The 24,829-nt window shown below is 45.3% G+C and overlaps 1 protein-coding gene across 10 annotated transcripts in view; it reads right to left on the reverse strand.

Moving 5' to 3' along the window:
- Positions 1-14,583: 14,583 nt before the first annotated feature.
- TCF12 (transcription factor 12) overlaps positions 14,584-24,829 on the reverse strand; it is a 328,909-nt gene continuing 318,663 nt past the window's right edge. For 7 of the 10 annotated variants that reach the window (XM_032481110.1, XM_032481108.1, XM_014556715.2 and 4 more), the window contains 2 exons: positions 19,772-19,925; positions 14,584-16,949 (listed from right to left, as the gene is read on the reverse strand). In XM_032481110.1, the coding sequence (XP_032337001.1) occupies positions 19,783-19,925 (143 nt within the window). In that variant the 3' untranslated portion in view covers positions 14,584-16,949; positions 19,772-19,782. The remainder of the gene's footprint in view (positions 16,950-19,771; positions 19,926-24,829) is intronic. The other 3 variants (XM_032481111.1, XM_032481109.1, XM_032481107.1) reach the window with 1 other exon arrangement.

Genomic DNA, 24,829 nt, shown 5'->3' on the forward strand with positions numbered 1-24,829 from the left:
GTCTTCATTAAAGATCCCAAAGGAGTTTTCCTGCCTGGGATTGACCTCGCCCACACTTCTACGTGCTCTTGGGAGGGATCAAAGTGTTGAGTTTGAAAGATGTAATGCACATTTCATTTTACTGATTTGGTGAAGCATCCCCCACTTAAGTGAGATGCCACACCAATTACTGAAAATGTGAATACGTTGGTGATTTTTCGAAACAATGTAAAATAAGAAGTGACGTTATTTTCAATAAGAGGTTGGGGCAGTTTTGTGGCTGGGATGCAGAGCCAACGCTAGGCTCTGTGCCCATGACCGTGGATTTGGGGGTCTCACCGTGTGATGTTGCCCAAGTCAGGACCTGCACACACCTTGTGCCCAGCTCCTTGTCATGGATACCTGACAGCATCTGCTAGGAGGCTGGCGGAGACCAGACGTGCTCTCTGCCACCCTGACACCATCCCTCTGGGAGTTTGGACCTGACGCTTGTGAGATGGAGGGGCCTCAGGAACTATTTGTCCTTTTGCTCCCTTTTACAGGCCACTGGGGATATAGTTCCTGGACTGGTGATTTGGAGAGAGCCTTTGTCTCCCTCTCTTCACGGTTCCTCCTGGAAGCCTCCAGGCTGAGTTTACCTATTCACATCTTGAAAATGCCATCCCCAGGGCTGTCTAGTTCTAATTAGGGAAGTGGATTCAGGTTTCTCATCCTCAGCTTTGAAAAATGCTTTAAAAAAATCAGAAAGCCTCCAATGTGAGGAAACACTGAGAAGTTTTCTTGGTGACTTTTGGAAAAATAGCCCCCTCCACTGCTAGAGAGTAGTGCCAGGGCGTATGACCTGTGCAGCCGCACAGGACCCTGTGCCCAGCAGGGCCACACACTTGTTTTAATACTCAGCTGTAACATGGACGAACCTTGAGGACATTATGCTCAGTGGAAGAAGCCAGTCACAGAAGGAAAAATACTGTGTGATTCCACTTACATGAGGCACACAGAGGAGTCAGATTCGTGGAGACAGAAAACAGAATGGTGGTTGCCAGGGGCTGGGAGGACAGATAATGGGTAGTTATTGTTTAAGGGGTAAAGAGTTTCCATTTGGGAAGATGGAAAAGCTCTGAACATGAATGATGGTGATAGTCACACGAATGTGAATGTAGTTAATGGCACTGAATTGTACACTGCAAAAAGGGTTAAAATGGCAAATGTTATGTATCTAGACGTTACCAAAATAAAAACAAAAACAGAACTCTGCTGCTGCTGTCTTGAAACTGTTCACTTTTTAACACGGGGTGCCACATTTTCGTTTTGCCCTGGGCCTTGTAACTTACCTAGCCAGAACTGAACCATGCTTCTGGAACCTTACTGGATACGAGTCTCCGGGGATCAGAAAATACAGGTTCTGAGTCACTCTCTGGGCGGGGCCCAAGATGCTGCATTTCTAACAACACTCCCAGGTGCTTCTGAGGCCATGGTTTGTGGACCACACTTTGTAGCAAGAATTCAGAGCAGTGAGAGCTGGTCCAGATCCTAAGAAAGCTCCAGGTGCAGTTCCCAAGGAACTTGGTTGTTTTGAGGAGTGTGACTTTCGCAGTCCTTTGGGTAGCCACAGGATGCACTGAAATTTGAGCACAACCTTTTGCCACGCCCCCTACATGAAGCAGTAAACTCACCGAGTCTTCCTGTCCTTGGGGCCCCTTTTCTAGCTGGAATAACGGTCTCTCAGTTACGCTTCCATCTCAAGACCAGTTCTTTTGCTGCCTCTGGCAGAACAGGGAGCTGGTCTAAAGGCGAGTCAGGACGCCAGGTCTGCCCCAGCAAAGTCGCACTCCTTGCATCTTCTGCAGGCTCCCACTCTCATAAACTAGACTTCCAGAAACATCCATAGCCCCAGGTGTGGCTGGGAGGAGATGCGGCTTGCCCTCCTCTGACACTCCCCTCCATCTCTCAGGACCCTGCAGGGCCCTCCTGAGCCACTCTCTGGTGCTTCGTTTCCCTAGACCCTCTGATTAGCAGAGTCCGCGGTCTGTGCCCCTCAAACCTGGAACCTGGAGTGGTGAAGCTTACGGTTCTTCCAGGTTTTCATCTGTCTCTCTGTTCCCCTAACTTCTTAGAGAGCTTATGTAAACAAAACACTGCACAGTAGTAAAAATAATGCTAGCCACCTGTGCCAGCTGTTGACTTATTGCCTCTCAGCTTCAAATGCACCCTTTTGCCTGCTCTGTGGAATGTAACACGGGCCTTTGAAGTGTTTTCCCTCTGGCGGCTGGCACTGACACTCTGTGAGTAGAGGGCATGGAGAGAGAGCCTGCGGTGGGCAGGGGTCGGCATGCGGTGGGCAGGGGTCGGCACACTGCGGGCCCCTGCAGCCGGCGTCGGGGGCTTCCCTGGGTCCGGCCCCTGCTTCTGCAGGCCCGGGCGGCTCATCCAGCGCAGAGCTGCCTCAGTGTGCCGTCAGGGTGGCCAACGGCACCCGGGGCGTCAGCAAACCTGCCCGCACCTTGGGTGAGACGTCTCCTTGAACAGCTTTCTCCAGCGTCCTCGAGCACATTCCCAGCAAGTTCCCCCGCTGCGGTCCGACAGCGGCTCCTCTGCCATCCAGCGAGCTCCCCCAGGCCCTCTCCAACAAGGTGTAGCTCTCGGGCTGGCATGTGATCTCAGCCTGCAGGTTGGTGACTGTTCTCTCATCCGCTAGTCCTATATCCTTCGCTGTTACTCCAGTCCCTGTACAGTGGGCAAGTCTTTATGTTAAACGTTGCCTGTCTAAATTACCACTGGGTTTTTCTCTCCAGACTGGACCCAGACTGATAGACTAACTTACTAACATGTATATAAACAATGACTGTGTACCAGGCATGAGTTGAAGCCATATACAATGTATTTAAGATATACATTCGTTTAATCCTCAAAGACAATAGGTACTCTTAGTTAGCCCATTTTACAAACGGAGCAAATGAGGCACAGAGAGGTTAAGGTCTGTGTGATCTGCCCTTTTCAGGGCCTCTTCTTCCTGGTGTTGCTGTCACACCGTGAGCCGGGAGACTCAGGTTCTGTTATACGAGGCATTGGCGAAGCCGCCGTCACAGCCCTGGGAGCCTGTCGTGGTGCCGGGGCCGTCCTCAGGCTCCATAGCTGTTCACTGCTGTTACCGTCACTCGCTCTTTGGCGATCAGAGGGGAGGCTGGGCCACATCCCAAACAGTGTCCCTTGTTGGCAGGAAGCAGAGGCCAGGTGGGCTTGGGAAGAGGGTGCTGGGTCAGAGTGAGACTAACAACATCCAAGTTCCCTCCTACTTCAGGATTTCATGACTCGAAACCGCCAGGGTTTGCATACTGGTGTACCAGAGAGCATTCGGGGGGGCTGTCCATACGTGATCCCTGCCCGACTCCTGTCAAGAACAGAAAGAACCCAGGCTGGTGTCAATTACCAGCAGGTGCCATGATGACAGCACAGGACAGCAGGACCCCCAGAGATGGCCAGGGTCTCGGGCAGAACTGAGCTCGGGGCCCCAGCTAAGCCTAACCCTGGGTTCCAGGCACAGCTCCATCTGCAGCCTCTAGGACTCCTACCAATCACTGTGAGAGGAAGGAAGGATGCAGGAAGCGTGTTTGGGTGAAGGTCCTGGTAGCAGAGATGGGAGAAGCGGGAGCTGAAAGAACAGCGTGGGGCCTGTCGCCCAACCTCCCCCAGGAACGAAGCCTGAGATTTTCCCAAGGGTCTCTGTGGGGCACAGAGCACAGGCAAGTGCGGCTCACTCTGGGTTCAAACTCCACATCCACGGGAGTTCGAGGGCTATTGTTATTCTGCACAAGTGACTCCAGGCTGAGTGGCAGTCAGGGTGGGATTTAGTGTTCCTCCAAGCCTGGCCGGCATCTGGAGACCTCAGCAGAGAGGTTTGCTTTGAAGGAGATGACACAGCTGCAGTCCCGTCTCCCCCCGCGCCTCCCCGTCTCCCACCGCCAGGAAAAATGTGGGCTGGTGAAGGGAGGCCAGGGGGGATCACCGCCAAGATGGTAAGATTAAAAACTGATCCTTCAACTCTTTCTTATTTTACTAGCAAGAGAATTGATGGGCTCGGAACAGAGACCTGGAACTCTAGCATGAGGAGGGGGCACCAGCCTGGAGAATGCCGAACAGCGTTTTATCTTGGAAAATATCATTTTACTTTGTGTTTGGCTTTGGAATACAGGGATCTATTCTCTTTCAGAGAGATGACTCTTCCTCACTTTGCCCGCCTTTAGCTTTCTGAATGAACTTGACTCCTTGGGTGTGCAACAGCCCAATGGGTGGGGGGAGGAAATTGGGGGGTGGGGGTGCCGTGCGGGAGGCCGGTTGGAAGTTAGCATCTTTCCAGGAATGTTCTACCCAAGGACAGGCTAGGTACAGGCTGGGTTTGAGCAAGATTCCCCTGTCGAAAAGAATCATCTTGGACGTTCTTTATAAACTTTATAAACTCAGTTCATGAATTTGGCTCCGTAGCCATTGAATTCTTGAATTTCTGGAACAAGTATCAGGCTTTTTGGTTAAAAAGGCAGGTAATGTCTGGGTCGAGGCATCATGGACTAGGAAGGCCTGGAGGAAGGGGGTTGCTGCTGGTCTTTATTATAAGCCCAGCCTAAAAAGAGTATCTATAAATTTAGATCAAGAGACACTAAATCCTTCCCATTAATAATCATAACTTTATAAACATCAAGAGGCAGTCTTGTCAAGGGCTGGCCAAGTGGACCCAGCCATGGAGAGCGCGCTTCTCCCCCAGGCAAAATGGCCCCTCTCGGCCTCGATGCTGGGCCGGCCTCAGCTGCGCATTGCCTGTTGGCAGCCGTTCGTCCCATCCCTGTCTTGCCTGTGACTCCTCAGACTGTCACCCTTCCCAAGCTCCTCTTCCGTAGTCCTGACAACTGTTCCTGTGTGTGGACACAGAGGTGGTGGTGGGTGTTACAGGCAGAACTGTCTCCTGTACATTCATGTGTTGAAGTCCTAACCTCCAGGACCTCAGAATGTGACCATCTGGAGACTGGACCTTTAAAGAGGTAATTAAGCTAAAATGAGGTCATCAGGGCAGGTCCTAATCCAATGCCCGGTGGCCGTGTAAGAAGAGTTGATGAGGACACAGACCCAGGGGAGACCATGTGTGGGCACAGGGGCGGGAGCAGCGCCCCGGAAGAGACCACCCACCGGCACTGGATTCCAGGTGTCGGGTCTCCGGAGCTGTGGGAGGACACATTTCTGATTTAGTCATGCGGCCTGTGGTGCTCTGCTGGGGCAGCCCCAGCAAAACTCCCACGATGGAGGAAACAACAAAGCAGATACAGAAGAGGTGTCTAGAACCTCTGAGAAGGCCCAGGCTGAGGACATATAGGAGGGGGTGGCCTGTAGGAAGCAGACAGGCCACTGGGGGTGCGGAACTGGGAGTCATCAGACAGCCTGGGGGCAGATGTGGGAAGAAGACCAGCCTGAATTCCAGAGCCATCACTGGAGGGGAGGGCCGACGGAGGGACAAGCCTGCCCCCTCCACCCAGCATCCTGAATACTGCCCCTCCTTTCCAAAGGGGGTGGGGTCTCTAACTACCAGGAACATGAAGGAACAGCCAAAAGGACAGGAGACCCGTTTCCTAAGACGTAAAACACAAGCCAAGGTTCTGTTTGTCCTCTGACAACGTAAACATCACACATTTTTAGTAAGAGAGAAAATAAAAAGCTGAGAATCCACACGAGGCTCTCTAGAGAGAATTCTGTCCCTGCCATGTCCGAGGAATCTGGCTTTCGCTGACATTTTAGCCCTGCTGGCCGTCAGATGGCTGCCCAGGCGGATGGCCACAACCAGGGACCACATTAGGACTTGAGTGGGCCCCTTTTGTTGCTCTCAAAATAATATTTAAAGTTATATTTTACAACTGTGTTGGTAGAAAGATGAAGATGTTAATATTGTACACTAAAACATTTTCTTTAGCCTAAAAGTTTATTTCTTCCTTTTGACTTTAAAAGAAATAGAAACATTCATATGGGCCCCTAAAGGAGGGTGGGCCCTGGGAGCCTTGTGGGTGACTGGGCCCTGGTCCTGGGGTGAGGGAACCTGTGGCCCGGAGGCCACACAGCCTGGGCAGGAGGGTGGGGGAGAAGGGGCTCTGGCCCCTGGAAAATGGAAAACCAGACTTGGTTCTTAGCAGAATGGGGTCAGGAGCAAGGCACCAGGGGATGGTGCCAGGCCCCCAGAGCCAGTGAGAACAGGAAGGAGAGCCTGGAAGGGGAGGGGGTGGGGCCTGCAAGGAGGGCGCCTGGATGCTGCCTCACTTGCTCTCCTCTCCCAGGGGTCTCAGAGGGGGTCCAGGCTGGCCCAGAGCCTGGGGTCTAGCTGAAAGCTGGGTCACGTGGCCTGGGGTGGGCCTTCCAGGCAGGAGGCAGGCAGAGTGCAGGGGGCCAGCTTCATGCCCCTGGTTGCAGCCCCAGCAGGCACGGCCTGTATCTTAGCCTGTTTCCTCCACGCTCTCCAGCAGAGTGCTGGCCTGTGGATGACTGGATTGTTTGCCAATGTCGTTTGTTTGTGATGTGAACCCAACCAGCCTCCTAACCAAACCCTCTGCCCCAATGGTCACAACAATTTCTAGCAGCAGGGGGCGCCCCAGCGCTGGAGGTTAAAGGTCTGCTGGGATGGGTGTGCAAACCTGGGGCTTGGGTGACCAGGAGGGCCTGGGCTGCAGGAAAACTGGAGGGGGAGGAAAAGGCCAGAGGGCTGGGAAGCTGGGATAGACCCTGATGCTAAGGCAGCCACCAGCCGAGACTGCTTAGGTCTAGAAAGAGCCCTCCTGGGAAGGAGAGGTCCAGTCCGGAAAAATAAATCACATGTTAATAATAATTCATCACCCCACCCCAACTCCACCTCTGAAAAGCCCTTTCCTGAGTTCCCTCCCCAGGCGCCGTGCTTCCTCCCCGAAGGGCAAAGAGAATAACTCTTACTTTGGTCCAGGGACACAAGCATGGAGGTCACGAGCAGGGGTGGGGGCTAATCTAACCCTCCCTCTGAAGGCTATGGGTTCGAGAGTCCCTTCTAGCACATCTCTGTCTAAAAATAAACGCGGAGGAAGAAGCAGGAGATGACCCATCTTTCAGAGAGCACTGGCGGGGCACCTCCGAGGACAGCACAGGGCCGCCCCTACTCCCACCCTCAAGGATCTTATTTGTAATTAAAACAAATGTAGCCATTTCAGCAGCACGGGAGAAACATGAGATGAGAGCAGTCAGGGGCAAATGAAGAGAGACGAGAGGAGCACAGGTAAGAAGCACAGAGCAAAGCCCGGCAGAACAGGCTTGCAGCGGCCTTTGCCAACCGTACTGTGCAGCTGATGTGGGTCTGACGCGCCCCGGTTCTTGAATAAGCTCTAAGATTTCAGCATTTGTTTTGAAAGTTCCACAGTTAGGCTGGGTCGTGGAAGGTAGGGTGTCTGAGAGACAAGTGGGGGTAAGTGCTTGAAATCTACCATATTTTATGGGGGGAGATTAGGTTTATTTACTAATTTATTTTTAATAGAAGTTCTGGGGATTGAACCTAGGACCTTGTGTATGCTAGGCATGCACTGAGCCCCCTCCTCCCCTGACATCTATTTTAAATTTAACTTTTTCTTGTGAAAAATATCAAGCATACACAAAAGTAGGGGAGAATAATCAGTCTTAATGTGTTTTCATCCAGTTTCAAGAATTATCAATATTCTGACTTTCCTGTTTCACCTATGCTGTAGTTTTTAATTTTTTTCCTAAAATATCTTAAAATAAGTCCCAGATATATCATTTCACCCATAAACACTTCAAAATGTGAGACTGAAATCTAGCATCACTGAATTTGGGGGTTAAATGAACCTCAGAAGTCATCCTGTGTTCCAACAGGCCAGCATGGGCAGCAGACCGGGTACCCAGCCCCTGGGACACCCTGGGCCTAGGAGGAGGTAGGGTGTTCAGTGGATGCTGTATTCAGCTCTCTGCTGGGGCTTGGGAGAAAGGCCCCCTGGGTGACCGGTTTAGTTCCTTCTGTGCCCATTAGAATCCATCCAAAGGATCTTCTCTCTTTCCTCCAAATTCCCTCTGCCCCACACCACACCCTGGTGATTTACGGATCATTGTTTCCACTTTACAGGCAAGGCAGAGAGGGCGAGTGACTTGCCTAGGGTCAACCAGTTGGGGGGGCAGAAGCAGGATTCTCACCCAGTTCTGTAGACCTCCAGAGCCCCAGCAGGCTGACTGAGGGGGCCACCCACCCGCTGGGTGGCCCGTCGTCCTCTGTTCACCCTCAAGATTTAACAGTCTTCTGGATGGCCGATGGTGGAGGGCAGTCTCCTGTGTTTCTCCTGGTTGGTGGCAAATGTTGTTTTTGAAGTCGGCTTTGGGGGAGTCATCTGAGAGCTAGGTTTTAGGAAGTGTGTTAAATGAGTGGGAGAAAGCTTTACTGGGGAGGGGGCTTCAAAGTGATCCTCAAAGACACTACTGGGAACTCTCCTCCCCCACACTGAGTCTTTGGAGTCTCTGCTCCAGCCCTACCCACGGGCCTCATTCCCCATTGTATCTCCTGTCCTTTGATGTCGGAGAAACCCAATTCATCTCTTTCATATCACTACAAAGGAGCCTCCTAATTGCTTTGTTTAGACAGCCTCTTTTCCAAATATTAAACATTTGGTCTTCCCAGGCACTCCCTCCCCCACCCCCAAGCTCTTAACATCATCGAGCTTGTTGCAAAATCCACTTTTCCCCAGACTGGTTGGCAGATTCTTCTTTCCCTATTACCAGCCTCCACGGGCAGATCTGGACACATCACCCTCCACTTTCCCCAACGCAGGCTGCTTTAGGACACAGACCGTCCTCTGGGAGAGGGTCATTGCAGCCGGATCCTCAGTCCTGTGGGGCCCTGGAGAAGCCTCAGGGAAATGGGACAGCCCCAGTACCAGTCACTTGAGGGCTCAGGGTGCCCATCTTCCCCGAGGCAGGCATGTGAGGCAACTTGGCTGTTGGAGGTGGCAGGCACGGCAGCTAGACCAGGGTCACCTGCCTGCCGGTCAGGGAAAGGCATTTCCAATTTCCAGACCACAAACTGCCCTTGAGTGGCCTGTGTCTCTCCAGATACCACCAGTTGGTACCTGGAGGTACAGTAGGCTCTCCCTCACTTCAAAAAAATTCACCCTGATCCTGGAGCACCCTCTCCCCTCCCCCTCCCAGTCTCAACAGCCCTGCCACCCTTCCTTTAGGTAGGGAAGTTGGTTCACATTGCTTCCTCCTCCACAGCTGTGAGAGTTCTCCCCTCTAATGCCTCCCTCCTGGTCCCCTGGCCCTTCACCACCTGATGTCATGGGCACCACCGTGCTAGGCTCCATTGTCACCCTGTGCCGCTGGATCTCTCCATGGTCCCCAGAGGGTCTCTGCAGCTTAGGGCTGCTCCCTAGATGTCCCTCTTGTCTCCATGGGCCTCATTGCCCTGGTCAAACAGAAAACAGCCTCTGTCTTCCCTGGGGATCAGGGAAGGTTTCAGAAGGGACGCGGAAGCAGAATCTTTTTCCTTCTTTCCTCCCCTCTTTCCCTCCCTCTTTTCCTCCCTCCCTCCCTTCCTGTCTTCCTTTCTCCTCTCTTTCAACTTTTTGTGATGAAAAATGACAAACACGTACAAAATTAAAAGCATAATCAACCCCCACGTACCTATCACCCAGCTTTAACAACTCACAGATCTTGTTTCATCCAAAGCCTCTCATCCCACCGCACCACTGCTGCCTGCCTAATACTGAAGCTAATTCCAGACATTTTATCATTCCCTGTGGAAACACTGCAGGATACGTATCTCCAAAAGACAAAGACTTTCAGAAAAACAATCACTTCTAAAAATATAAACAATTATTTTCTTAACAGCGACATCATTTTTTGATTGGCTGCTCCCTTGGTTGGCTTTCCTCAGGTGGGCTAGAAAGTGCCTCCCGTGTGCCACGTGCCCACCGGCACCACCAGGTGAGCTCATGTGATGACTAATTACCCCTGTTCACAGAAGAAGAAAGTGAAACTCAGAGGGGCTAAGTTCTGACTGGCCAAATCTCACCACTGCTAAGTCACAGGTCCCTCCTTCCTCCTGTGGCCCCCCCCACCACCACCACCCAGCAGTCCTGGCTGGAAGGTTCTGGAAAACGCCGGTAACAGAACAAGAAGGCTCCGGCTTCCCAGCTGCGGGAAAACTTTCCCATCACTATCTCTACTCGGGTCTCAGGGCAGTCACCCCCTTCCCATGCCGTCTTTCTCCCCCAGCCCAGCGGAGCTGAATTCTCCGCTGCTGGCACCCTCGCCCCGGGAGGCTGAGCAAGCCTAGAGCAGGAGCGTCAAAGCGCCCTGCTTAACCGCGCCTTTCTGTGCACTGTGAGGCTGGGGGCAAAGCAACGAAAGTAAACGCACATTTTCACAGGAGACCGCTGCAGGAAGGCACCCCCTCCTCAGCGCTGGCTGTGCTCGCGGGCGGGCGGGCGCCCGGGGCTGGGCGTAGGCAGGAGGCACTCGGCGCTGGGACATGTCTACCTGCTTCTTCCTCGGTTTCCTATTCCTCCCCCGCCACCCCTGGACAGAAGCTCGGGGGTTCTTGGGGAAGAATAGTTCCTTTGTGTTTTCTTTCTTTTCTTCCTGCGCCTAATTAGGAATTATGCTTGGGAATCGAGCTAATTAACCTCTGCCAGTCCAGGGTGAGATCAAGCTCCTCGCGCTATCAGCGTCGATCAATAACTCACTGCTGAAAGAGACTGAAAAACAGCCCTGCTCCTTTCAGCACAGGCCTTAATGAGGGTGAGGCGGGTCGGCCTGGGGGCGGCCTGGAATGAGGGGTGTGGTGTCAGGAGACGCTCCCGCAGCTGGAGCCAGCGTGTGAGGTGGCCCTGCAGACAGGACTTCCCAGTGCCCAGGGCCCCACAAGGCAGGGGCCGGAGCCTCACCACCGTGCTGCTTTGGAACATCAACCATCTTCCCTGAGCTGCGAGGGTGGCCACTGGGAGAACCGAGACGGCAGAGAAAATCCATCACCACTGGTGGCTGTATTTCAGGACAAGGGGTCCCTCCTGCTTGCTGACCAGAGGCCCTGCCCTGGGCTGGGCTACCCGCTGGGCCCAAGAAGCATCAGCTCTCCAGGAGAAAAGACTCGGGCTTGTAGGAAGGGGCTGATGAAGGCCAGAGAAATGGGAGAAAGCCAAGCAAAAAAATCTCACAGGGTTTCAAGGGACAGAGGAGGGAAGACCTCACCCTGAAGTAGGGGGAAGGTGGTCTGTTGAGAGTTTCTAAAACACCTGTGCTCTCCCTGCGGGTCCTTGTGGCCTTAGGCAGATCTTCAGTGATACACCGATGGTCCTCACCTCCAGAGGGGAAGACATGGCAGTGCTACTTCCCAAGGAGACTATCAAGAAAGCAGAGAAGAAAAAAATATTAACTGAAAGAGGCTGTGGAGTTCAAGGAGCCCAGGATGTTAGACCTTTGTAATGTCTTTAAAGCCTTTGGATCATATCAAATTTATTAAAATGAGCTCAAATCCCATACTAAACAATGATTTTGCTATAAAAATTTGAAATGATTTTTGTAATTGTTTTTGAAATTAATTTCATTTTTGCAGTTAAAAAAAAATCTTCTGGCACGATATTTTTACAGATTGCAAATGTTTTCTCCAGCTTTGTCAGGCTTGGAGGCCTTGGGTGTTGCATCCAAGGATAAAATGGCCTGGAGAGCTTAAGACACTACAGCCAGGCACCCTGTCTAGTGGGGTGCCCACCCTCAGGAATGAGAAAGGAGAAGCTGGCAGCATGCAGCAGGGCCCCACGTCAGTTCTGGAAGGAGACTGGAGGTCTAGAGCCAAAGGGAACAGAAAATCCCATTAAGGTTGTCTTCTGGAATAATTGAGTAAAGAGGGAAAGAAAAAGAAGACAAAGAAAAGTATTTCTACTCTTGTGAACATGCCTTAAGTATAGGGCAGAGGTTAAGAGCTCCTGGGCCAGGGGCAGCACAGGGACACACCTGAGAACAATGAGGACATCGTGGCTGTCCAAACCCTGTGGACCGTCCACCGACCCTGAAGGCAGGGCCCATCACACTGTCTGGTGAAGAAGAGCAGAACACTAAACACAGCAACTTTAGGGACTTGGACCAGTTGTACCAGCCCACATCACAGCCCATGAAGACGGAGGAGCAGTGGGATTCGTCCTTTTTGATAACGTGTGTAGGTTTCCTTGACCGCAGAATGCCATGGGGAGAAAGAACTGCAGTTTTTGAAATTCTGATCAGCCTGTTGAGGTCAGCCACAGCCCCAGTGACAGCAGAAGACCCCTTGGTTGTGCTCTGCCAGTCTGTAGGCAGCAGCAGTGAGGTGCGAACCATGGGGGTGCACCTCTGAGATCTCCCTACAAGGGATGAGCTGTCAGGGGAGGGCAGTTAGCTGTCAGTCTTCAGGTGCAGCACCTTTGTAGTGTGCAAACTGAGGCCTGTCTCCCCAGGTAACTCCAGGTGACTGCCTGACACAGGGACACTGGTCCCTTACCATTTCTGTCCAACACAAGACTCATCCATGGGCAATCTCTTTGGACCTCAGTGAACTTGCCCAACACTTTCTGCAGAGCTACAGGCAGCCTGAGGTTCTTCCTACCTAATTCTACTTCTTTCTCCTCCTGCATCCCAGTCTGAAAGCCCTAACTACTCCGGACTCCTTTCTCTTGTTTCCCACACGTACTACTCTCCAGTAGATCCCCTGCATTTCCAACTCCATCTTGCTACCTGCTTCCTGAGGATCCAAACTGACAGAGCTGCCAACCAATACAGTGTGACTGGGAAAAAAGCCTACTGGCTCACTCTTTTGATGTGAAGGTTTTTAAAAAAAGTCCTCTGAAATTGTAGGCATAGAGGGGCACTGAAAATGTTTCACTGGGTTGCCCCCAAAGACTGTAGACGCCAGCAAAGATGGGCTTACATCTTCTTAGGGTTGATTTTATAACCACTTACCTCTCACCAGGATGGCTGGAGAGGAATCCTCTTGGGAGCTGGTTATAAGGAAAGCTACTATTTATTTAAAAATACTTATTATTTATTGAATACTTATGTGACAGGAACTGTGGTAAGAGCTTTCCATACATTGTTTCATTCAATACTTACACAATTCTAATACATGTCTCCATTTTTCAGATAAGGAAATGGAGCTAACTGGGTGTTGAGCCTGGACTTGAATCAAGGACTGTTTGATGCCAAAGCTAATACTCTTTAACCTTTAACACACATACACACATATGTGGATGCACATACGCACGCACACACAGTGTGATGTATATTTAAATTCTGAGTTTCTATGGAAGAGAAAAAAATGAACTAGAGGAGAGAAAATGAAAGAAAAAATGTAGAGAGAAAAAAAACTGAAGCTACTGAATAGAACTGGACTAAAAATCTGTAAAATACAAAAGAAGAGAAAGTAAAGCTAAGGAGTTTTTGCAGGACAAGTTTAAAGTGTCTTGATCTATGAGCTTGGTTATGAGCTATGTGCTTTTGGAGACGTGCAACCTCTCTGGGCCTCAGTTTTTATAGAACTATAGATAAGGCAGTTGATGAGATTTTCCTTCAGCTCTAACATTCTGTATTTTCTTCTTACATGGAGCCTTTTATTTAGTTTATCATTTTGTATAAAGAGAAATCAAACTGAATTGTTTGTTTTCACCAAATCCCACAAGGAGTAAAATGATCTGTCAGGCCTCCATAATGCGAACAGAGGATTTCATAATGCACCAAGAGAAGCAATTTGCTAGGATCCAAGAGGCTGTGATGATGATCTTGGGTATCTCATACCCAGGCCCTCTGAAGGTTTGTCCAAAAGAGTTTGCCCGCTGCTTGTCTTAGGCTCGTGCCTGGCACGAAGTCCTAATGGATAATCACTACGCATATTTTTGGTGGTGGAGGGTGAGTGGGGGATGTTATGTGAAAACAGGGATAAAAGCAGAACTTTTAATCTGAAAACAGTAAACAATACCATTTCCTAATTATGACAAAGGATTCTGTGAGAGAGGGGACATAAAACACGTGAAAGTACTTCAAAGAATGTTAATTTGAAAATCCTCATTTGAGTCTTTCCATCTTCTTCGTTTTTCTCCAGATCAACAAATAAGTAGATTTTAACTACTAATCACTGTTTGGTTAACTCTTGGGAAAGGGATAAAAGGCCACTATCAGTAGAGAGGGCAAGAGGAGAAATACATAACCCAGACAGGTTATAGACAAGATTATCAACCGAGTGCTACAAGCCTGGTTCTGTCCTGATGGCCTTCCCAGATGATGTCATCGACCCCACACATACGGAAAGCAGAGTGGACCCTAAAAATCCTCACCACACGCACAAAAAAGTGAGTACGTGAGGTGATGGATGTTTTAACTAACCTTACTGTGGTAATCGCTCTGCAGTACATATATCAAGTCATTGTGCTGTACACTGTACACATACACAATATTATATGTCAATTCTATCTCAACAAAGCTGGGGGAAAAGAAAGCAGAGCAGTGTGGGCATTTCTGGCAGGAATGAGATGGAGGAAGGAAAATCAAAATGCATTATTGTTTGAGAGAGGAATGTAAAAAACTCACTAGTTTACTATGTTAAAAAAAAAGATGGCACATTTATTGCTACATAAATGTTATATACATATTGTGTTTTCTGTTACAGTGACAGAAAAAATTTTGAACTTCTTGCTGCTGGTTGAAAAGGTTTATCAATAATACCTTGAATTTGACACAGGATACAAATCTGCAATAAACCAACAATGGAAACTGGAGAACAAGATGAGAAGCAATTCATCTCGGACAATTAGCTCTTACAATACTCCATAGGTACTACACGGTATGCTAGAATCCTACTATGGTCTTAAAATGCTATTGTAAATTTCTGATATTAATGAACAGGTTATGGTAAATAACCCTACATTTTTACTACCTAATATAATAAAATAAAGTAAGAAACTTTTTACTGAAAACTTTTTGATTTCAAAAATCTAGAAAGAGTAATATTTAGAATTCAAGAAATTTTCTTACAAGATTATTGTATAAAAGACTAGCTACTGTGAAAAATAAGCCAAATGTTTTTTTCTTTCTATTTTATGAAGGAAAGCTTCTGGGCATACTGCAAAGTCTAATATAGCGAAAAAGACAACAAGCTCCGAAGAAAAAAGGCCAGGCAGTGGCATATGTTCACTCACACATCATAAGCAACGACTTCTGTTTAGCTGATTAACACTGAAATGAAGAACAAGGCCACAGATAGAGTCTGCTGTAACTGGAGAATAGAGGCAAATTAAAGTAACCAAAAAGTCCACTAAGTTCACAAAAGACTGATTTGCTAGGAATCATCCTGATTGGAGGATCTGAAGTTCTGTCTTCATTGTTTTTGTTCTTTCAAATTAACAGAAATCTTTAAGTTACATAGTGATTTGGGTCCTTTCTTCTGTGTGCTGATTGCCATTGTTAATATTGGCTACAAGGAATTATTAAGCCAAGACAACCGTGTTTAGCATGGTTTTCTCTCCCAGGGTTGCTGTGGCGGAAGACAGGTTTCATGGAAGTTCGAAGTGATTATGATGTCTTAAAAAAACAACTCTTAAGGATGAGAGACAGAGGGGTGCCTTAATGCACAGTATTAAGATGGACTGACAAGGACTGGTTTAATGCTAATCTGGCTCGTCTTCTCGGGACGGGGCAGATGGTCTGCAGTTGACGACTTCACCCACTGAATTCCTCCCACTGACTAGCCATCCAAATGACAGAGAAAGAAAGGCTAGAATAAGGAAACACAGGTGACCACTGCTCTTGTATTCCATTAGGTAATTAGCCTCAGAGTGGTGTGTTCATTTATCACACTACCTGCCTTGGTGACTACCGGGTGGTTATGTTCAACATAATCACAGCCTGAAAATCTTCTTTGTATTTTAAATCCGTTTTGTGCTTACTTACAGCTAACACTTTACAAGTACTATTATGTAGTACTTACTGCTTGGAAAACAAAGCAATTTCTAAAAAGTAAATTCTTTCCTTGTAATTTACACTTCTTGCTATTACAAGCTTTACTATGAAACCTAGAAGCTTGAAAAGTCTTGATTATTAGAAATAAAGCAATGTTTATTTGGGGGAAAATCTAGGGGACAAAGTTCCCCCTTTTAAAATCTTAGCTAGGCTATGGTCACAGATGGTCTCTGCTTATCACTGTAAGATAAATACGCAAAGCACAGAGGGCTACGTGGAGGATTCTGGACTGTGACCATGAACTATTCTGATTCAGAGACCAAATACAACACCCACAAAGGAAAAATAAAAATGAATGAAAAAAATGAGAGCGAGAGAAATGCTATACCAAGTAATATTTTCCTATTTCATGGAAAACACTATTCATATGGCAAAAGGATAGGAGAGGGCAACAAAAGACTTTTCCCTTCCTTTTTAAGACACTAATAGGTATGCCGGGAATGCTAAGGGCCAATGGTTGTCACTGCTTTGTTCTCTGCACGTGAACAGCTTTAACGAACGCTGGCATCAGCTGAGTGTAGATCAGCTTTTCCACATTAACTTTTTCCCTTTATATGTAGACCTTACAGTTCCATAACAATAAATAAAATTTGTAGTTACAATGCATTTGTCAATTCAGTTTAGGCACAAGGCAACTTCCACGGTGAGTGGAGAGATCGAGACAGTCTCTGATTGTGCAGAAGCGACACACTGCTCGCAACAAAATGATCCGTTGCAAACATCTCGTGGGCTGACGTTCTATCTGATGAGCTTCCTATCTTCACTTCGGATGGAAGTGTTGACCAGTTGCTTTGATCGCAGGATTACATTTGCGTTTCTTGCTTCAAATGTTCTGTTTTTTCTTCTCCCTCCTATCAGGTTTGTGTCTTCAGATAATCTGAGTTGTCCATGTCCTTATGAGGAGAGGTCACCTTCTATCTAGCCTACTGATAACTCTGGAACTGCGGCAGGGAGAGCCAGGGGAGAGAACAGAACCAGTTAGGACATCACTGTTAAACACCTCCCCAGAAACAAAACAGAACAAGCTGGTATTCCTCACTTATCCCCAGGTTTTCACTGAATTAGCAGTCTGCTACATGACTTATAAATGAGGTTTTTTCTTTTAAGGTGTAACTCAAATGGTTTTTACTTGATGTATGTGGGAAGATTTAAAAAAATCCTGTAATTATAGAATCACAAGACAAAGGATTATACAACAGCTGTGGCAATTATGCAAACCTTCCATTTTGGCAACATTCAAGTTGGCAACCCCTGAGCTCTGAGGTTCTACTCATCTGGTGGAGAGACAACGCTAAAGCATGTATTTACTGCTACATCCAGTCCCCTGTACTGTTACTTGTTTACATCCACCTTCTTTAAACTGAAAGTTTGAGGGCAGGGACCATTTTGTACTCATCTGGATAATGGCCCCAGTTCCTGGTGCATTACAGGTAGGTCTTCAATAAATGTTTATTCAATGCATTTATTAAGAAAACTTTATTAGTACAAATTTTATATTTATATTCTTAATATAACATCCATAGTAGTAGTCCTGAAATTCCCCATTTCAGCCATTTCATTTAGGAAGAACCACACCTTTCACTTCCTTATTAAACAAGGACCATGGTACAGTTCTGCTCTTGGAGATGGAGAACTGAGACATTCAAAGCTACTTGGCCTTACACTATGTGGTGGCAAATTCTTGTGCTTTTGTAGTCATTCTGTGGCCATTTATCACCCATTTTGATTCTAGTAGTCATTTCCTGCTGCCCAATTGCTTGCTGGTATTAATCTGCTAATCAGTTCTATAAAGAATTGAAGGTTATCAGGTGAAACCAGATAACCACCTTTGAAACAAGCAGTCTTTAAGACATATTTTGAGATAATAATCACTAGCCTATGAAATCTTATGAAGCAAGTGCATTTACTACATTTCTTATAAACTTGGAAGCCCCCAACCCCTTAAAAAAAAAGATTCTTGATGTCTTTTAGATGGGTGAGAATGCTCACGGTTTAATTTTAACCTAAAGTGAGGGAATTTCCTCATTACAGAGATAAGGGCAGCGTGATGAAAGCAATATGAGATACAGAAGCAGTGAAAGAACAGGAAGCGAACAGAAAGGCTGAAGAGAGATGTGAGGCAGGGAGAGGGAGCCGAAGGAGACGGAGCGAGAGAGAGACTGGAAAGAGAACAAAGGAAAACGGGCACAACAAACCAGAGAGAGAGGAAAGCCAGGCTCTGAGGTCACATGCCCGCTGAATGGAAAGCGCCCGTCTCACAGCCTGGTGGTTGTGGGGGACCCGGGCACAGGAAGTCTCCTCTACGTACTCAGAAAGTCGCTTTCACATTGAGAAACACTGGCTTATTTTTATTTCAAAAACTTCAAAGTTTATTTTTGAATAAAAATATTATTTCATGATATCCATTGTTCCCACACAGTATGAAACAAAGGCTTGAGTTTTAGAGGACCTATAATTTAACTAGCTCTTTCTTGCCTAAAGTCCCTTTGACAAGCAGTCTGTTACACTGCTGGTTTTTTGTCTGCTGTGGGAGAGGTGATTTAGAGTTTTCTCCAGTGTGCTAATATTAGAACTAGAATTGACACTTAAATAATTACATCAACACTCCTCCCTTAGTCCCCAAATAAAACCTTCAGTTTTGGTCTTGTTGATCCTAGGAAGGATAGTATGAAGAGGTGGCAGGAATCAATTCCTTCAGAAAAAAGTGAGTTACTGATTGATGTCTGTAGTTTACATAATATCCTATCAAATTCCAAACTTTCAGCTTAAAATGAGACAGCCACAAAGATGACAAAATGATACTTTTTCCTGCTCCAAAACCTTCCATCCATTTACCTTTATTTGCTGCTTTTTCTCTGCTGATGAAACTAAGAAAAGAACTATACATGCTGAAGGCAGATAAAAAAATGAAGTTACCAGTTCTATTCCTAATCCATGCTTGCAGCTCTATTTTGTTACTCACCCAAATATTGTTATTAGTCTACATTACTTTCTGTCACCTAAATACTAGTTTTACAGCTTACAGATAATGTGAATACCTATAGTTAAGAAAAAAGACAATTCATATTATCAAACCACTTGGGCAACAACCTCATACTACTGCTGTTCTCACTTTGTTAAAAAAAAATAACAAAGAAGCAAACTGTGTTTAGTACATGAAGAGGAAAGTAAAAAGAACAGTCTTTCAACAAGTAAAATTCCTGAAAGAAGGGCGTTCTGGTTCTATCATGTACAACACCTGTACATTCTTTAATAGGAGAAGGAACATGTATATTACAAACTTGCATTAGTGACCCAAATGGAAGCAAGCAGTAACTCTTTTGTATATAAAGATCCATGACAAAGAAGAGACAGATGGTTAACAGAAAAGTGGTTTATGATACAGCCAAGTATTTCTGAGCAGAAGGAGGAGGAGCATGAGTGGAAGCAAAAGTATTTTTTGATAGATGAGTCACTAGTGGCACTGTTTTCTTCTTGGGTGAGAATAATACTCATGTGTGCAAGAGTACACATGATCATCCAGTACAGGAGAACCCCAAATTCTTCACAAATCAAAGGATACTATCTCACATTGAAGGCAACAGTAATTTGTATAAAATGACACTGGCTCTCTGAGTATGATTATGTAACAGAAAGGTTAAACCACTGGGATTGCAAATTACATGTGATCTTGACCATGAGCAATACCACCAGATAATTCTGTTCAAAGGTTCTAACTCAGTTTAAGATGAATCAGGTACTTTCTTTTTGTACCCATACTCACCTGGCTGATGTTTACATATGACCCATAGGGTTGGTAGTTTCACTAAGCCCAGGATGGGTTCCTGGCAGCGTGGTTGGTGGCTCTGCCGATACGGCAGAAACTTTTTCTTCTTCCCTTCTCTTAAGGCAGGCTGCTTTGGGGTTAAGGTTCCTCTCTGAAATAGGGAAGAATAATTTTATCATTATAGTCACAAGTTATGAATCACAGACTGTTGGGTCTTAAGCTGAACAAATTGCTGTTATTTTTCCTTTCTGTGGGGTTATCAGTCTCTGGGTAACTTCATTCGCATTCTGAAGAACATCACATAGAAGCAACGATGATGTGCTAAATGAACCCTAAAACTTACACTTCGTCCTGACCATTTTGTGTTTTCTTATGATTTAGTCTTCGAGGATTTGACTTGATCTAAATCAGCATCTAAAAGTAGTTCTTTTACTGCTTCATCGAAATATTTAGGCAAGTCCTGTTACTAGTTCACCAAATCTCTTCAGTGTCCTGCTAAGACATGGCACCTTGAACTGTCGGGAATGCTGACATTCTCTGTGTACCTGCAGAGAGACATCTATGCTTTACCCACAATGTTACCAGTTCAGAAAATAGTAAGAGATACCCTCAGCCATTCCTTCATAGGAAATGTGCCAACTCCTCCAGGAAGAGAGGGAGCTGGTGCCCATCCTGCTTCCCTCCTTTGACACATATGTAGAATGAGATGACTGAGATGTCCTTCCTACAGTTGGAGGTGTGACTGAGAGGTAATAAAAACCTTTCCTGCTTTGTATATAAGATAGTAGAGAAGACTGAATGGAACTTTTGATGTGAGTTTAAAGTGTGGGGTATTACCATATGAAATAAAGTTAAAGAAAATCCACTGAACTGAAGACCCACTGGCTCAAAATCTACTTAGGAACTGCGGTTCCTAGTATAATTTCTTTAAGTGAGTTTTAAGTACAACATATTTAATCCATGACAGCCCCTGGTGTAGTTTTTTGTTTCTGATTATAACATAAGTATAAGTTAAAAGTTGTTACACTTACTTTTGTAAACTGATTAAAAAAGCCCCAATGGTTATAATATAAAAAAGGTCACTTAAAATTAGCTTGCAATGAAAACAATATTTTGTAGAAGTTATGATTTTTTTACATGTTAGATTTTCTTGAAATGATGGCCCAGCTGAACGCAACATAGCCGAGCTTTTTTTTTTCTTAAATGTATTTCCTCTTTCAGGGAAAGTAGAAACACTTGAATGTGTATATCTTAATACACATTTATAGTTCACTTCTGAGTTTAAAAAAAGTAGACAGAAGACTTTGTTTTGGTGAACCCAGCCGCCTCTACTGACTATTACTCACACACGATAATTACACTGCATTTCAGAGTCCTTATTCCCCAAGCCTCTGTGTTTAGGAAAAGACATGAAGCCCATACAACTCTGGGGAGGCAATGAAGGAAAAGAGGTACACTCTTACTTAATTTATTAGGATAACTAGAAGGAAAAATCAGTATCATTATGTAAAAATATTAGAAGCTGCTTTCTTAACCAGTAATTGTGCACCTCTAATATAAGAAAGGTTTGTCTTTCATTAGGCGTCATGTCCCCTTCACTGTGTAGGCAACAGTCTCATGTAGTGACCAGAGAGACTGAAAAGAGGGCATACATTAATACATAAAATCTAAAGAGGAGGAAGTGAGATATGAGTATTTTCTAACTGAAATATTTCTCTTGTAATGGAACATTACTCTTAGCTAACTATGACTCTGTCACACTAGGATCTAGGAGGCATGATCAAAATAGTTGGAAAGGACCAGAACCAAAAACTCAAGTTAGGCAAGATTTTACAGAGTCCTACAGTGAGTGAGAAAATACTCAGGACTGGAAGAACCAAGAGAATACTACAGGAAGTTCTAGGAAATGTAAAGTGAGCTTTGCACAGGGAACCATATTCAGTATCTTATAACCTATGGTGAAGAAGAGTATGAGAAAGAATGTATGTATGTTCCTATGTGACTGAAGTATTGTGCTGTACACCAGAAACTGACACGACATTGTAAACTGACTGTATACTTCAATAAAAACATATTAAAAAAAAGTAAAGTAAGCTTTGATCCCCAAAAAGCAAAAACTAGTGCTGTTGCTTCATATTCCGTGGTATGTATGAGCAGCCCATGGCAAATATGTTAAGTAGCCAAGAAGGACTGATACAGAGGTAAGAAGTCAGACATTACCTGCAAGGAATGAGAAGTGATTATCTTTCCCACATTTCTATTAGAGGTCTATCTACTGACCTCTGATATGTGGCTGAGAACTTGCCTCTCTTATAATACCATCTTCTTAACATGCTGATGGCACAATTTTTAGCTAACTCAATAGTTACTTCCTAAAATTATATCTATGTAGCCATACCTTCAAGTCAAGAATTTCATATTGATGGTTTCCTTTTTCATATGACTATTTGTTTTTCCTACAGTTAATAGTTGCCTTGCTTTTCATTTGTTAGTAATGCTAACTTTTCATTCCCCCCACAATGCTCTAAAAGATCTAACAAATGCCTCTCAACATTTCTTCCTAAAATCTCAAACACATTATCATATTATCTATTAATTCAGTATTTTTCCTCTGGAAACCTTTCTTCTGCAGCTAATAGCCTTCTATTTTCAATGTGGACTGATTCTTTTCTAGGCCTAGTAGTTCCTGTTATGGGATTTTCTTTTGCTGTTCTTGTGTCTTAGATCCTTTGTTTCCCAGAGCTTTGTCTTTGTTGATTATGCCCTTATTTGGCCCAAGCATATGTTCCAAACACTTTCATTTGGTGTGCATGGGAGGTAAAATTTTAAAGTCTCTGCATATCTGAAATATCTTTATTCTACTTTCACATTTTAGTTAATGGTTTGGCTAAATACAGAATACTACGTTGAAAATGATTTTTCCTCAGATTTTTTAAGGTATTGCTCCAATATCTCCTGGAATCCAGTACTGCTTATTCGAATTCTGATGGTATTTTGACTTTTTTGTTCCTTTGTCTCTGAGCTACTTAAATTTTGTCTCTAAAAGCTTTATGATATTCTTTTTAATCCTGATGCTCTTAAATATCATGATGATGTACTTTATTTTTGATTTGTTTGTAATTGAGTTTTTATTTATTTTTTAATGGAGGTACTGAGAATTGAACCCTGGACCTTGTGCATGCTAAGCACGTGCTCTACCACTGAGCTATACACCGCCCCCACGATGATGTATTTTTGCTTCAGGTCACTTTAAAAATCATCATTCTTAGCACAAGATTAGATTTTTACCAATCTTGAGACATGTATTCTTCAGTACTGGTAAATTTCCTGTACTATTGCCATAATAATCTTCTTCTCTCCTTTCTGCTTTTATTCTACAAATCCTATTGGTCAGATGTTGGACTTCTAGATGAATCTTCTCTAACTTTATTAGTTCTTCTTTCCTGCTTCTCATCTCTTTGCGTTCTACTTTCTATGAGATTTTTCTCAGCTTTATCAGCCATCTTATCTATTTTTCCTAATGCTTTTCGCATGTTTCTGTTTTCTTTTGAGTTTCAATTTTGTTTGATTTGATCTCAATGTCCCTTTTTCATGGTGGCTTTTCTTAAATCTTTGGTTGTCTTTTCATATTCAAAGTAAGACACCAACTGGTAGGTTTTACTCTATGGTAATCCAAAAGTGAGATGTTATTACTCAGGAATTTCTAAACCTGGAGGTCTTTAGAATATTTAGTTTCTCTAGAAAAGAATTACCCAGTTTCCTTGAGGATAGGGGTAGTATACTTTGCTGCCAGCACTAGGGAAGCAAAGCAGGACACAGGGCTGAGTCCCACTGTTCAGCCTCGTGCTTCACCCATTCTCTGTTCTTCCTCGTGTTCCAGATTTGCAGCCTTTCTGATTTCATTTTTTTCTGCAGAAAATAATTCTCCTGTCTATGGTGGAAGGGAAGAGAGGGCAGAAGCAATATGAAATAGAGAGGAAACTTAGGGATCCAACTTTCCATAGCAAACCTTCAATCAATCTTTTTTTTTTAGGTCTGATGCCTGAATTCTCCCTTCCCCAATAATTAGTACCTCCAAAGAGCAGTGCCTTTTTCAGGAGCTAGGGGCCCCATGAGGCAAAATGTTCTGCTTCTTGTTGGTATTCCTTCCTGCTCCACTTAATTTCTTCTGCCTAGATAAGTCAGCTACCACTATTCTACTTTCGGTCTTACGTACATTTTTTGCTCTCACATCTGTTACTGTCTTCTTTCCCAATTGTTCTTATGGGTTGATGCCATTTTTATTCATTTCAGTGGAGATTTAGAAAGGAAGTAGTGTATAATCAATAAGTATGTTAACACTACCATGTCTGACCATCTCACTGCAACTGAATTAAAATCTACTAAGGGTAGGGTCTGGAAATTTGTTTTGGAAAAGGAAAAGCCTCAGGTGATTCTGGGACCAGCCAGATTTGAGAACCACTGTTCTAGCTCATTCAGTCATCTTCAAACCCACTAAGAGACCAGGAAACAAAAATCCTAGTAGTTCCAAGTCCCTAAATTATCACCAGAAGAGAAGTGAGCTTATTGAGAGAACCTGTGAAAGAGTTTAAGGAGGAAGTGTTTGACCACTAATTTAATTTTTAGTAAAGCGGAGAGTACAAACTTGAAGGTATTACATGAAATCTGCTGAGGATTAGTAAAAATTATAGTCATGATAATGGAAAGGCTTAAATTGGCAATGATAGAAATCAGATGGGATTTGATCTGTGGTGCACCAAGGTACAAAAAGTGCTCTGGCAAAATCTGAGGCTTGGAAGGGAAGGCACTTCCTGTTATTCTCAAGGATGCACTGCTAGACCCAGGCCTGGTTGCCCTCCTGGTATAACCACTTGTCTAGCGATGACAGGTTGTGGATAGCTAGATACAGTCTTGGAACACTATCCCAAACTAAATGGGGAGTCCAAAGAGGCCAGAGGATGTCCAAAGTAGGTCATGTAAACAAAATGTATGTGTTTATAGAAATTGCCAGGCCCAGCAGCTGCTGGGTTAGTCCCCTGCAGGGACAGACTCTCA

The sequence above is a fragment of the Camelus ferus genome, chromosome 6 (genome assembly GCF_009834535.1).
Source record: "Camelus ferus isolate YT-003-E chromosome 6, BCGSAC_Cfer_1.0, whole genome shotgun sequence".
NCBI lineage: Eukaryota > Metazoa > Chordata > Mammalia > Artiodactyla > Camelidae > Camelus > Camelus ferus.